The 13,669-nt window shown below is 37.3% G+C and overlaps 2 protein-coding genes across 2 annotated transcripts in view; both read left to right on the forward strand.

Moving 5' to 3' along the window:
- Positions 1 to 7,070, forward strand: part of clic4 (chloride intracellular channel 4) — a 34,695-nt gene extending 27,625 nt beyond the window's left edge. Inside the window, exons 2-6 of the mRNA XM_056264393.1 lie at positions 1,363 to 1,472; positions 4,228 to 4,353; positions 4,441 to 4,547; positions 6,522 to 6,703; positions 6,848 to 7,070. Of these exons, the coding sequence (XP_056120368.1) occupies positions 1,363 to 1,472; positions 4,228 to 4,353; positions 4,441 to 4,547; positions 6,522 to 6,703; positions 6,848 to 7,012 (690 nt within the window). The 3' untranslated portion in view covers positions 7,013 to 7,070. The remainder of the gene's footprint in view (positions 1 to 1,362; positions 1,473 to 4,227; positions 4,354 to 4,440; positions 4,548 to 6,521; positions 6,704 to 6,847) is intronic.
- A 3,174-nt stretch (positions 7,071 to 10,244) lies between these two features.
- The window catches only part of crybg1a (crystallin beta-gamma domain containing 1a), a 46,657-nt gene continuing 43,232 nt past the window's right edge, over positions 10,245 to 13,669 (forward strand). Inside the window, exon 1 of the mRNA XM_056264248.1 lies at positions 10,245 to 10,679. Within this exon, the coding sequence (XP_056120223.1) occupies positions 10,369 to 10,679 (311 nt within the window). The 5' untranslated portion in view covers positions 10,245 to 10,368. The remainder of the gene's footprint in view (positions 10,680 to 13,669) is intronic.

Here is a 13,669-nt window from a genome sequence, read left to right on the forward strand (position 1 = left end):
GAATATTTTATATTGAACTATTCTAATCATGATAAATGAGTTATTTCCTTCTAATTTTGTAGGATAGTAATACTAGTTATGTTTAAATGTGTTCCCCGGTACATTTTTGCCATGTCTGCTTATAGGCTACACTGCGTTTTTAAGGGGCTTGTTTTGCTCTTTTTGTGATATCTGGCAACCCGTCACCCTGCGCTTTAATCAATAGAAGTTCAGAAGTGACTAAGGAGAGCAGCAGTTTGAAAACCGAACAGCAGCTACTGTTAGTGTTGACAAAGTTGCCTAGTTTAAATTATACACACCTGTAACTGCGTTAATATTTGACCATAGCCCGGTGAACACCGCGCTCCCTCAGTGCGTGTGCACGCGCGCGTCTTCTGCATCAGTAAAATGCGATCGGTTAATTTGAGTGTCAAGTTGTAATCACTATCACGTATCGAATCAAAGGAAGATTTTATCAGCTGGTTCGGTGGCCAATTGTTTGGAGTTAGAAATATATAACTCGCGATGCATATTTAGTAATTTTGCCTCAGATAGGCTACAGGATTATACATTCACTTTAACAAGCAGGATGTTCATTACCACGGGCGCCAAACTGTTTGCGTGTTTAAAAACTATACATTAGAGACAGAAAGATGCAGATAACTATACATTATTTAAGGTTATTTCTATTCGTTACGATATTGATATATGAACTGTTGTTGTCCAGCTTTCCCCGTTGCGAGCGTGCACTAATCTGTAGCCTGGGTGCTGCACTGCTCTAGTGACTGCTGCGCCTTTCCCCCCGAAAATATCACGTTAACAACAACAACAACCCTTTAGAAAATGTAATTCCTTTGTGGATCCTCTTGATCTGCTTTCTCCGTGTTTCTTTTTGCAATTCGCTGTGTTTCAGTCTCACGCACATTGCACGCGAGTTAACCACGCCCACTTATTTGCATGTCGCGGTATACACGGAATAAAAAAATCTGTTACGGTTGACATTTTCTACCGCGGTAACGATATATACCGTCATACCGCCCAGCCCTAACAACATGTTTTGAGTCAGGGGTCAGCTTGCCTTCTGCTCTTAATGTAGGTTTTGTGTGTTGGAAGCTGGTTTAAAGTGAGTCTTCCTGTCAAATAAATCTCAGTAACATGGAGCTGATTGTTTAACGGTTAAAATATATTTCTTGTTGTGGTTTAGTTGTTTTCTCTGGCTATAATCTGATACAGAGTTGTACGATAATGACCCTGTGATTGCAAAATGTTCTCTGCTGAAATTTCAGCTAATATGGAGCAACTCATTGGAATAATGACAGTTTTGTTGATTTATTTCATATGCTTTTCTGAAGTCAGACTAACACATTTTTCTTTCTCTTTCAGGCGGGCAGTGATGGAGAGAGTATCGGCAATTGTCCATTTTCTCAGCGTCTCTTCATGATCCTGTGGCTAAAGGGTGTGGTCTTCAATGTCACCACTGTGGACCTTAAGAGGTGTGTGTTTTTGTAGAACTTTGTTTGTAGGTTCCCCAAAAGTGACTTAAATCTGATAAAAATCTCCCATGGGGATGAACAGTGTTTTCTTCATTTAAAAAAATTATTTATAAAATAAAGTTGATCATTAAATGTTTTTATATCCCCTTTTAGATAGCAAACAAAAGAGTGTGTGTGTGTGTGTGTATTGGGTAGTTAGTGATCTCTGATATTGTAATTAAAGTCCAATTCACAAGTCAACACCATTGCTGAGTATTTGTCTTTAGATCACTGCAGTTTTAAAGAGAAGTCTCAAAAACACGTTTTGAAATCACTGGTGTTTCTTACATCACAAACTACTTTGTAACCAATCACGTAAACGTGCTGGCGGGCTTTAGTATATCATTAACTATGACCGCTCTGAAGCAGTGGAGTCTCGAGAGAAGCCAGGTTATCCCGGTATACTTTTCTGTTGATATGAAAAATCTGGTACATTTAGCAATATAGTGGGTAAATGATGTATATTACGATGTTATGATGAACTATATGCCTTTCTCCACTGACGTTCTGAGTTTTCCAAAGTGTTTCTAAGGATACTGATTGGCAGATGTCTGACTCTGAGATGGCGAATGGGAACATGGTTTGTGTAACATTAGTAACACACTATTAGCTGTTTGATAACGTAGTCAAACAAAAGGCTAATCATATTAATTACGTTATGTGTTCGATGTTGTAAAGAGCGATAGCATTGTGCAGCGTTTACCTCAGTAAGTTGACCGAGTGGATCTCTGAGCTGTGATTGAGTGGAGCTGGGGCTGATTTGCATATTCATGGATCTGCGTATACTAAATGAAGCAAGGGTGATTAGTTGCATTCAAGCTAATTTAAAGGTACACTGTGTATTTTAAGTATTTTATTAGCTAAAATCAATGTCTTTATTCATAAATATGTCCTCATTGGTGTAAAATTACCTCTGATCTGACTTATCCTTGTAAGCGAAGAATTTCTTATCTTTAATTACATGGGACGGGTAAGTCCATGGAGGCTTCCATGTCGCTCTGCCATCTTGAAAAACTGTAATAGCAGAGAGGGACAAAAAGCACTAGCCTACCTAAACGTGTTTCCATAATGCGTTTTCATTCAGAGCCAACGTCACGTGACTGAAACCAGCTGAAACGGACAAGGAGATCAGTGAGAGGCGCTTGTCACTGCCCCAGCAAATTTGAAAGGCTGCACTGCACGCAGGGCCGGATTATCCATAGACGGGATTGGGCGAGTGCCTACATTTCCGATAATGGAGCGTATATTTGTACTAATATTTGCACTTTTTTGGCAAAAAAAACGCCCGCTGCTAAATGCTCCTACAAGACATTGTGCCCAGGGGTTCCGTTGTGTTGACGGAAGGTAGCCTATTTTCAGGCGCTGCGTCATATCATTACGCCTGCTGCACTCATGGTACGGCAGTAAAGTTTCTTGATTATTACGCAGGAATGAGAGTATAGTTCCTAGCCATGATGATGACATCCACACCACACTTTCTCTTCAGACTTTCCACATATGATCTTCAGTCTGTGTCTTATGAGGCTGTAACACAGAGACATTGTTCAGCCTAAAGTTTATGACCCTAAACTGAAATCTGTCCATCCGTTTCTTAACCGTTTTTTATAATGCACGTGGAAATTTGGCTGATCCTTTCCGCCGGTCTGTCTTTCGAGCTGCTTGTTTTCTCCTCTCTCTTACCCTTTCCTTTGTGCCAACACAAGGGATAGGGTGCTCCTTGTGCTCATGCCAGAGGTGTGAGGTAATTTCCTGTTGTTGCAGTTGGTAAGATCAGAGTGTTCCTGCTTCAAGGCCTCATGGGACATAACCCCCCTCTGTTCCTGAACCCTCGAGGGATTTCATATTTCACAGTCTCCATTTGTGGATATTAGGGGACAACGTCCTCGTTTGGGGAAAAAACGATTCATGTAGAACGTTGTTGTTTTTTAATGCAAATATATTTCTTTTAGGGGTACCAATACTACTTTTATACAAAGCTAAGTGTGTGTTGGGCTGTGAGTGCTCTGGAAAACCCCTGTATTGTCCGAACTGTATGCAGCCCCCGAGGGCATCTTATCACCTTGTATTATAAAGAAAAACAATCAATTAAATGTACTTGGGTTCTGCCATGCTGACCTCCTGTGACAGTTAAATACTAAAACATTTCTACAGTTCCCATGGCTTTGGTCTCATGTCACATTTGTTTGAGCAAAGTTGCATAGGGTTTATAGACTGAACATACTTGTTTAGATGTGCTGAATAGTCTCTTTGAAAACTAATAATTTCATTGTTACGAGAAGTAGATTCATAGGCCACGTTCACACAGCAACAGAATACGGTTGTCAGTCCTGTATTTGAGTCCTTAATACGGTTACATTCACTCATAGTACGGTTATTTTCAGTCACTGTTCTCCACTGGAGCTGCTCCAGTAAGTTTTGTGTTCTACACGTTATTCAAATGTTCCGCTCTCCACCAAGATAAGCTGCTGGTAGTTAATGAAGATTTGACGGATGAACTCACGGCTTGTTTGGACATTTGACATATCAAAAGTGATAACTTTTCAGTTTTATGGACTTTGCTATGGTTACTGGTAAGAGAATACGGGCTTGACTCCCGTTGCATCATGTTCATACAGACAGTATTTGAGATGCTACTGTAAGTTTTGTTTCAATGGGGCAAACTGACAGTGTGAACGTAGCCATATTAATGTTGCAATTATGTTTTTCTTTGTCGTAGAAAACCAGCTGATCTGCAGAATCTGGCCCCAGGAACCCACCCTCCCTTCATCACCTATAATGGAGAGGTCAAGACAGATGTCAACAAGATCGAAGAGTTCCTAGAGGACGTCCTCTGCCCTCCAAAGTTAGTGAGAGAGTGCGTATTTAAGTGTTGCATCTGTCAACACCCTGTCAAAATTTGTCATACTTTTATGTGTGTTTGTACACTCAGGTACTCTAAACTTGGTGCGAGACACCCAGAATCCAACACTGCAGGGATGGATATATTTGCCAAGTTCTCTGCCTTCATCAAGAACTCCAAACCTGATGCCAACGAGGGTAACCAGAAAGATTTCACTCTCTCTCACCTCTAAACAAACAAACAAATGTACATTGTTCAGTGGAATAATCACACATTTGATAAGCTCAGTTTAACCACACAAATACTTTCTATTGCTCTAGTTTAATAGATTAGACCTGGTTATGGTTGCCATGTCTTATGTTGTGTCTGTAAACAGTGTTGTCTATAGTTTAGATAACGCAGGACTTGGATCCAGTGTCTCATTTACATACTTTAGTGCTGTAGGCAGAGCCACAATTTGATGGTTAGGTCAACTTCCAAAGTAAACACTGTTAACATGAAACTGAATTTTGGTCAAAGTAACAGCAACTGCACTTTTATCAGGTGTAGAACTGTTGTCATAATGAAAAATATGCTAGGAATTTGCCTTGGTGTAATGTCGCACAATCTCAAAGACTCTTTGGCTCAATAACAGTTTGGCAGTGACCCTGAACATAAACTAACTTCCAAGAGTCTCCACCCTTATGAAATGTTGACTGTGGGTGATAACAGCCTCTCTATTCCAGCTGGAGTCTGTCAACATTGTCTCAGTGCTAGCAGACAGGAGAAATTGCTGGGAGACCTCTCGTGGAGAGCAGAACATGCCGTAGCATTTTAGTCTGCATTTAGTTTGTCACTTTTGAAGATTTAGAGCTTAACAGGTAACCTGTTACAGTGGCCTGCTGATATTATGTGTATGTGAAGTGTCAGGATCAGCTTTCACTGGAGTGTAATAATGCCCTTATGTGGCAGCTAAGTAGAAGTGCAACCAAACACTGCAATTCTCTTTTGGAACTTTCTCCCTCTAGAGGGCAGATCACTATTCATCCTTTTTTTTTTTTTTGGAATCCCTTTTGTTATCAGTTTTTTTAATTTATAATTTTGTGAATTATATTATTATATTACATTGTTATATTTATTGCTGTCAAATCGAATTTAATATTATTTATATATATATATATATATATACACACACAGACGCGCACACATACATATGTTTTATATATATATATATATATATATACACATTATATAAACACAAACTTTTATTTTAGAATCACGATTAATCAATTTGACAGCACTTATTATTTTATATTATACAAAGATATTTCGTTTGTAATTTGTCTACTCTGAGGCATTGCAAGATGATGTAATTTTTCTAGAAAACTAGAATTCAATTTTATTTCTTAAACTTGTTTTTAATTTTTTACAACACGATGCTCTGTCATTAAATTAAGGGAATTAGTTAATTTACTGTGAATTGGGATATTTTGTTGTTGTGTCTTTGCAATTTGGAAAAACAGACACAGATTAAAAAAAGCTTTAAAGTGGCTGTCTGTCTGCAAGGTGAAAATCAGAGGAACAACTTTGATTTATACGATTAAGTTGTATTTTTTTATTAATCACAATACATGTTACAACCCAGCAAGCAATAGTCATAATTTCACCGTCTAGGTTAACTGTAGACCCGATATAGTCCGGCTATGAGTAACCCACTTCTGGCCAAAATAACCTTGAATTTGGTTATTTCATTTTTGCCAAAATTACTAGCGAGATGTATGATATATCATGTAAGCAAGTCAACAGTGATTACAAGGTGTTTGGTTTCATTTCTTTGATATGTTTCACATAGCCTGTGCGTCTATTCTTGGGCTATGGTTAGACATCTATAAAATTTTCACTGACAGCCCAAATTTTGCCTTGTTTATCCTAGACGTCAGGGCTGTGTTTGGACGTCTATTAGACGTCTTTTAAACGCAAAATTGCTTGCTTGGAAGTGAACCACACTGTGGACCACCTGAGATGGTCAGAGTTTGGTGTGCTTTAGATTTCTTTTTGAGTGTTCACATTCCGTGAATGGCAAACAATTTAAAACTCTATGAAAAAAAAACTTATCTCTGGCATTAACACTGCAAGTTAAAAAAAAGGAACTTCTTCTTAACCATCTCTTAATTGTTGTTGACGACATATAGCATTAGAAAGGGGACTGCTGAAGACCTTGCAGAAGTTGGATGAGTACCTGTGCTCTCCTCTACCGGACGAGATCGACCACAACAGCATGGAGGAGGTGAAGGCCTCTGTGCGCATGTTCCTAGACGGTGAAGAGATGACTCTGGCTGACTGCAACCTGCTGCCTAAACTCCACATCGTTAAGGTAACCTCTACCTCAGATTAAAGAGAATTTCACAATATTGTTTTGGGCTTCAAATTATCTTTTAGTATGATTATTATGTGCCATAATACATGACGAACTGAGCAGAAGGATTTACCAGTTAATTTTCTCTCTTTTGTTTTGCAGGTGGTGGCAAAGAAGTACAGAGGCTTTGAGATCTCTAAAGACATGACGGGCATCTGGAGATACCTGAACAATGCCTACAAGCGTGAGGAGTTCACCAACACATGTCCCAGCGACAAGGAGATCGAGATCGCCTACGCTGACGTAGCAAAGCGGCTTGTCAAATAATGGCTCAAAATCTCCTCCACTCCCCTCCCTGCGCTGGGACTGTTTAATTTCCATCACATGAGAAAGAGAGAAAAAAACAAGCTTATGGACTCCTTTTTTCTTTCTCTTTTATTTAGAGTAAATACCCAATGCATGATTTCTCCCTCCTCTGTTACAGCTCTTTAGGACATATCATACATTTTCGGTGTGGCCGAAAGGCTGTTATCACACGTTATTTTATTTTATTTTTTGTCCTAGTTTAAGTGTTAAAGCAGAAAATGCCAGATACTGTCTGTGTATCGTTGGCTAATAGCGTGTGAGCATGGGGCTCACGCATATCTATTCCTCTCACCCACACTATGTAGCATTAACAGAGTGGGTTCACCAGCCTTTTGTTTTATTATGGATTTAAATTTGAAAACAATGCTTTTTCTAAGCTTGCAACGTGAAGAGTTATAAAGCATTTTTGTTTTGTTTGTATCTAAATGCATTTGAACAGTGTTGAAAGCTCCAGTGTTTATTTTCAGAGAGTTTTAGAGAGCAGTGTAGCCCGCTGAACACACCGACCGATGTCTCAAAAGACACTTTACTGATGTTTTAAATGAAGTGCATATTGACTTATGATGTTCAACACTCAAATATGAAGTTCATATCATATACATTAGTCATCGGTTGTTTGCAGAAATGGTACCCCTTTCATACCATGTAGTAAATTCGTAGGACCTGTGGCCTTTTGATGAAAGAAAGGCCTCTTTAACAGAGACTATAGATGCATGAAGAGATTCTATAGATCTGCCTTATTCACTCTAGATTCGTTATTTAATGTTAAGAGTGCCGCGCCATCATAACTGCATCCCATGGCACGAAACACATGAAGGGAAATGCCTGTGTAGCTCTAGAGGTAGAACTACTTCACTTGAAGTGTCCTTTACAATTTGAATAGTAGCAAAATGTTTTTTTTTTTTTTTTTAAGGAAATGGTTTACAAAGGGCATCTCATTTAAAGAAGATGAATCATTTTTAACATGTGGTGCTATGAAGGATGGCTATATACACAGAAAAATCTTACCAGATTAGTCTATCAAGTTTGATTAAAGGCCCAGAGTAAAATACTGCATTTTATGTTGATACAATGTTGAGTGTAAACTTGATGTTTCTGATTTGACGAAAGATAATAATGAAAGAAATTGGTTGCCATATGTTTTTTCAATTCTATTTGTGATAGAGAATTGTAAATGCTGTTTTGGGTTTTCAGAGATTAACATGCAACTTTTATACATTCATGAACTGAATGTAATAGAATGATACTTGTAACGACACTTTTGGCCTTATACATTTCCTCAAGGTAGCAAAAAAGAAAACATGTGGTTGGAAGTGAGTGAGTTGCTGCCCTGTGGGAACAAAAAAAAACAGGAAGATTGTGTTGTAGAGGGGCTTGTTTCCTTTTTCCACTCCTCTGCTTATACCGATCCATCAATGCAGTGGATGGTTGAGTGAAAATGTAGGGATTTTTTTTCCAGTCTGCCATCCTTTCACTTTGAGTTCTCTACAGGAGATCATTGGCACGTTATTAGAAAGTTGGATCAGGGCCCAACTTTGGATCAGGGCCGTTTTTAAAATCTGTTTTCAGCTTTGTGCATTTAAAGGAATCGCAATGTGGTTGTTGTTTTTTTCTTTTGAGAGATGCTCCCTCCATACTATTCAGCCCATATCTCTCTGAGTAACTGAATGTTAAAACGTTGCTCTTTGTAGGTTTCTGATTGGGCCTCTGTGTGTGTGTGTGTGTGCGTGTGTGTGTGTGTGTGTGCGCGTGCAAGGAACAGGTTTGACATTAACTATGAAAATACTGCATGTTTGCCATATGCCATCGCACTCTCATTAAATAAACTGCTGGCAGCTATGACAAATTTGAAGTATGAATTATTTTAGTACATCACTTTCACAACAGATTTCTGCCATTTCCATTTCAGTCCTTCTTTCCAATGTTAAGGATATCCACACATTTTGGCTGCAGTACAGATTTAAAACCTTTTTAGAATGGATATATAACTAAATTTAGCCATTGCTCATTGGGGGAGGGGGGGAATTCTGAGAATATGCTTGTTTTTGTCATTTTATCTAACAGGATGGGCATTTTAAAGTGAGACAAACCAACTTACACCAAAAAAAAAATTGTCAATGACTTTTGTCGAAGGGATATTACAAAAGTGAAGACAGGAAAAACCAATAAAATGTTTTACAAATGAAACAAATTCTCAGGAAAACAAGTTTTGTTTAGAACATTGCTAACACTTTACAATAAACTCTCATTTGTGAACTTTATCATTAGCTAATATAAACAAACAATGACATTACATTTTTACAGTATTTATTCATTTTTAAATGTTAATAAAATAAAATACAATTGTTCATTGGTCATGCTAGTTCACAGTGGATTAACTTATGTTAAAATACGAATTTTGATTTGAAATATGTATTTTTGAATGTTGAAAGCAACAATGGTAATACTTTACAATAAGGTTAATTAGTTAACTACCTTAGTTAACATAAACTAAGAATGAACAATACTTCTACAGCATTTATTAATCTTAGTTCATATTAATTTCAACATTTACTAATACATTATTCAAATCAAAGGTTGCATTTGTTAACATTAGTTAATGAACTAACATGAACAAACAATAAACAGCTGTATTTTTTATTAACTAACATTAAAAAAACATTAATAACTAGCTTACTGTAACAAAGGTATTGCTCATTGTTCGTTTATGTTAACTAATGAACCTTATTGTAAAGTGTTACCAGATTAATAGAAGTACTGTTCATGTTAACAAATGAAGCCTTATTTAAAGGGTTACAGGAACATTTAAAAAAACATAAAGAAACGTCTACAATATATTAACTTCATTGTCATTGTAATATGAAAAATATGATTTAATTTCAAGTTGTGAGTTTCAATTTCATTTCATTTTTTTAGACGTATGACCACCAGAAGGCGCTATAACCCATTTCCATTCGAAAGAAATTACAGTTGCTCCACACACAGCAAATTGAGATTCGATTTAATAAAAGCACTGTAAATTGACAATAGATAATTAAGAACAAGTTGTACGTCTATATATTCCAGTTCCAGTATATTCATCTTTAAAATCTACTTTTGTTAGATTTTACAGCAGACCAAAGTAAATACGAAGTTCAAAGATGAACTGCGCGCTCCGCCCAGCACGCTCCTGTGAGCTTCAGGAGCGCGTGAATAACACCAAACCTCCAGCGCGCCCCAAACAAAGCGTGCGCATTTCAAACTTTCAGTTTAAACCCCTTCATTAGACTAAAGGGAAACTTTATCTTTGTATATGTCGTAGGCCTATATACTTAATCATGAGCATATCAAAGTCCAAAATTAAGAAGCTGTTTGGGAAGTCAAAGAGTTTAGGTAAGGAAACCAGGGATGCTGACAGGACTGAGGGACAGTGGGGAACTTCACCCGAAGACGAGCGCGCTAGTTTCAGAGATTCGTCTATGACTTTAACGTCGAGCCCTGTAGATGTCACATCATCCCCGGACTCACTGCCCACCAGCCCCAGCGAGAAGAAGAAGAAACGTTTCCCGACCTGGAGGTCCAAATCTAGAAATAAAGATAAAGAGTTTCTCAGCAGTTCCGGAGAAATGGACCATGTGTTCAACCACAGGTGAGTGATCTGCCGTCTAATTTCTAATGCTTTTTTCTCACAAATATCTTTCATGGGAATTTTTGAATGAGCACCATGCTGGAATCTCTCATTGCATCCACATTCACTGGTATTTGTTAACCTGGTCAGTTTTCAGCTGGTCATACTGGGAAGACCAGCTGTAGGCTACCAACTAAACAAGCTCAACACCAGCTTTGCCAGGCTGGCAGACCAAAAATCTTTCTTTTTTTTCAAGTGGGGAATTTCATGTTAGTAGTGATTGGTAACACTTTTTGGTATGTTAATTTCTTACCATTGTCTTTAACAAACATGGTCAACAGATAATTTGTTAACGTAGGCCTAATTGATATAGACCGTGCGTGTCATGATTGTTAGAAATGTCATGATTCATGTATTCATATCTTAGTTTGTGTGAATCTCACAAAACTTCAACCGAAATTCAAAGTAAAGAAGTTATAATTTGCATAAAGAAATTAAAGATAATACAGCTTTACTGCAGAATTATTCAATGAAGCATTATTTGAATCAAGACAGTTAAGCGCCTCCTCCTGTGTAATGCAAAAATGTCTTATTTTCATTGTGAAAGTGTAACAATTGCAACAAAAAAAATATATATATATATATATGCCAGCTGTGTTATATGTACTATCTTTAATTTATGTTGATGTAAAAAATAATTACTGTTATGAGAATATAATAAGAATCAAATCTAAACAAAAAAATGGTCCAAAATAGGCTCAAATAAAAAAAATCTCTTGATTTTGATGAGAAAAATTACGGTGGCATGTTATAAGAGTCATGTACATAAACTACTGGGCTCTTAAATACTATGTTTCCTGATAACTTATTAAAGAAAGTTTTTTTCATAGATTTTAATGTTGGAATGTGAAAGTTTATAGTGTCCTCTGAACAATGGCGAATTAAGTTCAGTTTATGAGGCTACACTATATGTAGTAAGTATCATTGGTCTAATTTATATGTAGATTATTAGACATTAAAAATTGCGACATTGTGGACTGCGTTGTAGTATCAGGAGGATTGTATCATGCCATAACACAGTGGAAAGACAGTAGAAAGACAGTCAGCGGTTTGACAACACTGCTGAATCTTCATTGAGCTGATCAGCCTGCGTGTCACTGTGATCTCAAGACATGCTATATTTCTACTTGCTAAAGACTAGTTCCCTTCCACTGAGGCAGTATTCAAAACACTCTTTATTCACACAATTCTAGCGAGGCTTCGTCTGTGTTGAACAATCAAGGGTTTGGACACAGAAGCAAAATCTGGCAAGAATCAGCATTGTTCATTATAGTACCTCTGTTGATTTATTTTCATCTTGCGTAATCACATTTGATGGGGAGCTTTGTTTGATTTGATGTAGAGAACATGTTGTTAAATAGACAAATATGCTTCTGTTTTTTCAAGTGGCGAGATTTTGCTTGACTAGTTTAGGCCCTCACCTTTGGCTTACTGGGATGAGACATCCTTGTATTTCAATAGCAGGTTTCTTCCTGTATAAGTTGGGTGCTTTTTTAGATTTACTGAATCACATATGCTGTGGTTTTAGTACGTAAAATAAGTCTGTTGTATAATACTGTGATCTCTACTTTCCAGATGGACGGAAGCATAACAACATATAATCTAAAAAATAACTATTATTGTTCATAATGAACCATTTCTGCACATTTAATTAGTATTTATGATATGCTTCTACATGTTAATGCCACTTTCCACTACACCTGGTACTGTTCAATGAGTTAAAATTAATTTATGATCATATGAATAAGCAAAATAGCTTCACACAGCAGGAGTAGAAATGGGTTCAGTTGGACAGATGATTTTTAATCACCAGACTAGACAGTTTAGTTTTTGTTTATTTTTTTCCTGTTGCACTTACCACAGAACCAGTTTAATCCTGGGACAAAATAGAAATGAAAGTTTGTTTTGTATTTCATCTTCAATAAGCATGCTGATTTAAGTGATATATCGTCTCACTTTCATAACTGACGATGTTAGAGAGACAGAATAGCAGCCTGATTTGATTTGATTATAGATCATAAAGTCTGTAATCAAAGGCGTATATTAAAGGAAGTACAGATGAAGAGGACCGGCAAGAATTTCCTGCTGCTGTTGGCAAGAGTCACAGCCTTCTAAACATAGAAGATTGTAGAGCTAATATTTTCAAAACATTTATAGAAACAATTATATCTACTATACCGCTGTGGCTTAATCTGAATTTATGAACTAACACTTCTGAAATAGCTGTAGATTTATACCTAATTTTATAGATTGACAATCTAATTTGCTCAATGATTGTTAATTTAGCTCACATGAATTCAGGTGGTTGTTGTGTACAAATGCACTAGTTTCTTTTTTCGTCCTCTTTAGGTTTTAGACAGGAAAGTGCCGATTACACAATTATCAGGCTTTTGGGATTCATCTATCATATGAACCAAAAGGCTCTGAAAAGCAATCTGATCAGAGAAAAGATTGAGGATCACCCGCACAACAGAAGCAGACTGCATACATTAAATGAAAAAAACGTATACAGTTGGCAGGTTTGACAGTTTGAGAAAGTAAAGTGACTCATAGCATGTTCATTAGGTATTTTTATGGTATTAAAAAGTTAAGCTAAACTGTTTATGACCACTCTGTGTGGAAACACTGATCAGTTGGAAATGTGAAAGAGCGGCTATGAGCTGCATGGTTAAAGTTGCCTGTGGGCAGGGCGTGTGTGTGTGTGTGTGTGTTGTGCGTGTGTGTGTGTGTGTGTGTGTTGCGGGCAGGTGGGGGTTGAGAAATCCAGCTCTTCATGATGATGACTGATATTTGCTGAAAGCTTTGTTGTCATGACATAAAATGCTAACAACACATTTCTACATACAAACATGGTTGTTTTTCTGTATTAGTGATGACAACTCTGCCACGTAGCCTACACACTGCAACTAAATGTGGTTGTCACTTCACCTTTTAGTTCTTAATCCTGTTCT

This window comes from Rhinichthys klamathensis, unplaced genomic scaffold (genome assembly GCF_029890125.1).
Source record: "Rhinichthys klamathensis goyatoka isolate OS25496 unplaced genomic scaffold, OSU_Roscu_1.1 h1tg000220l_1, whole genome shotgun sequence".
Taxonomy (NCBI): domain Eukaryota; kingdom Metazoa; phylum Chordata; class Actinopteri; order Cypriniformes; family Leuciscidae; genus Rhinichthys; species Rhinichthys klamathensis.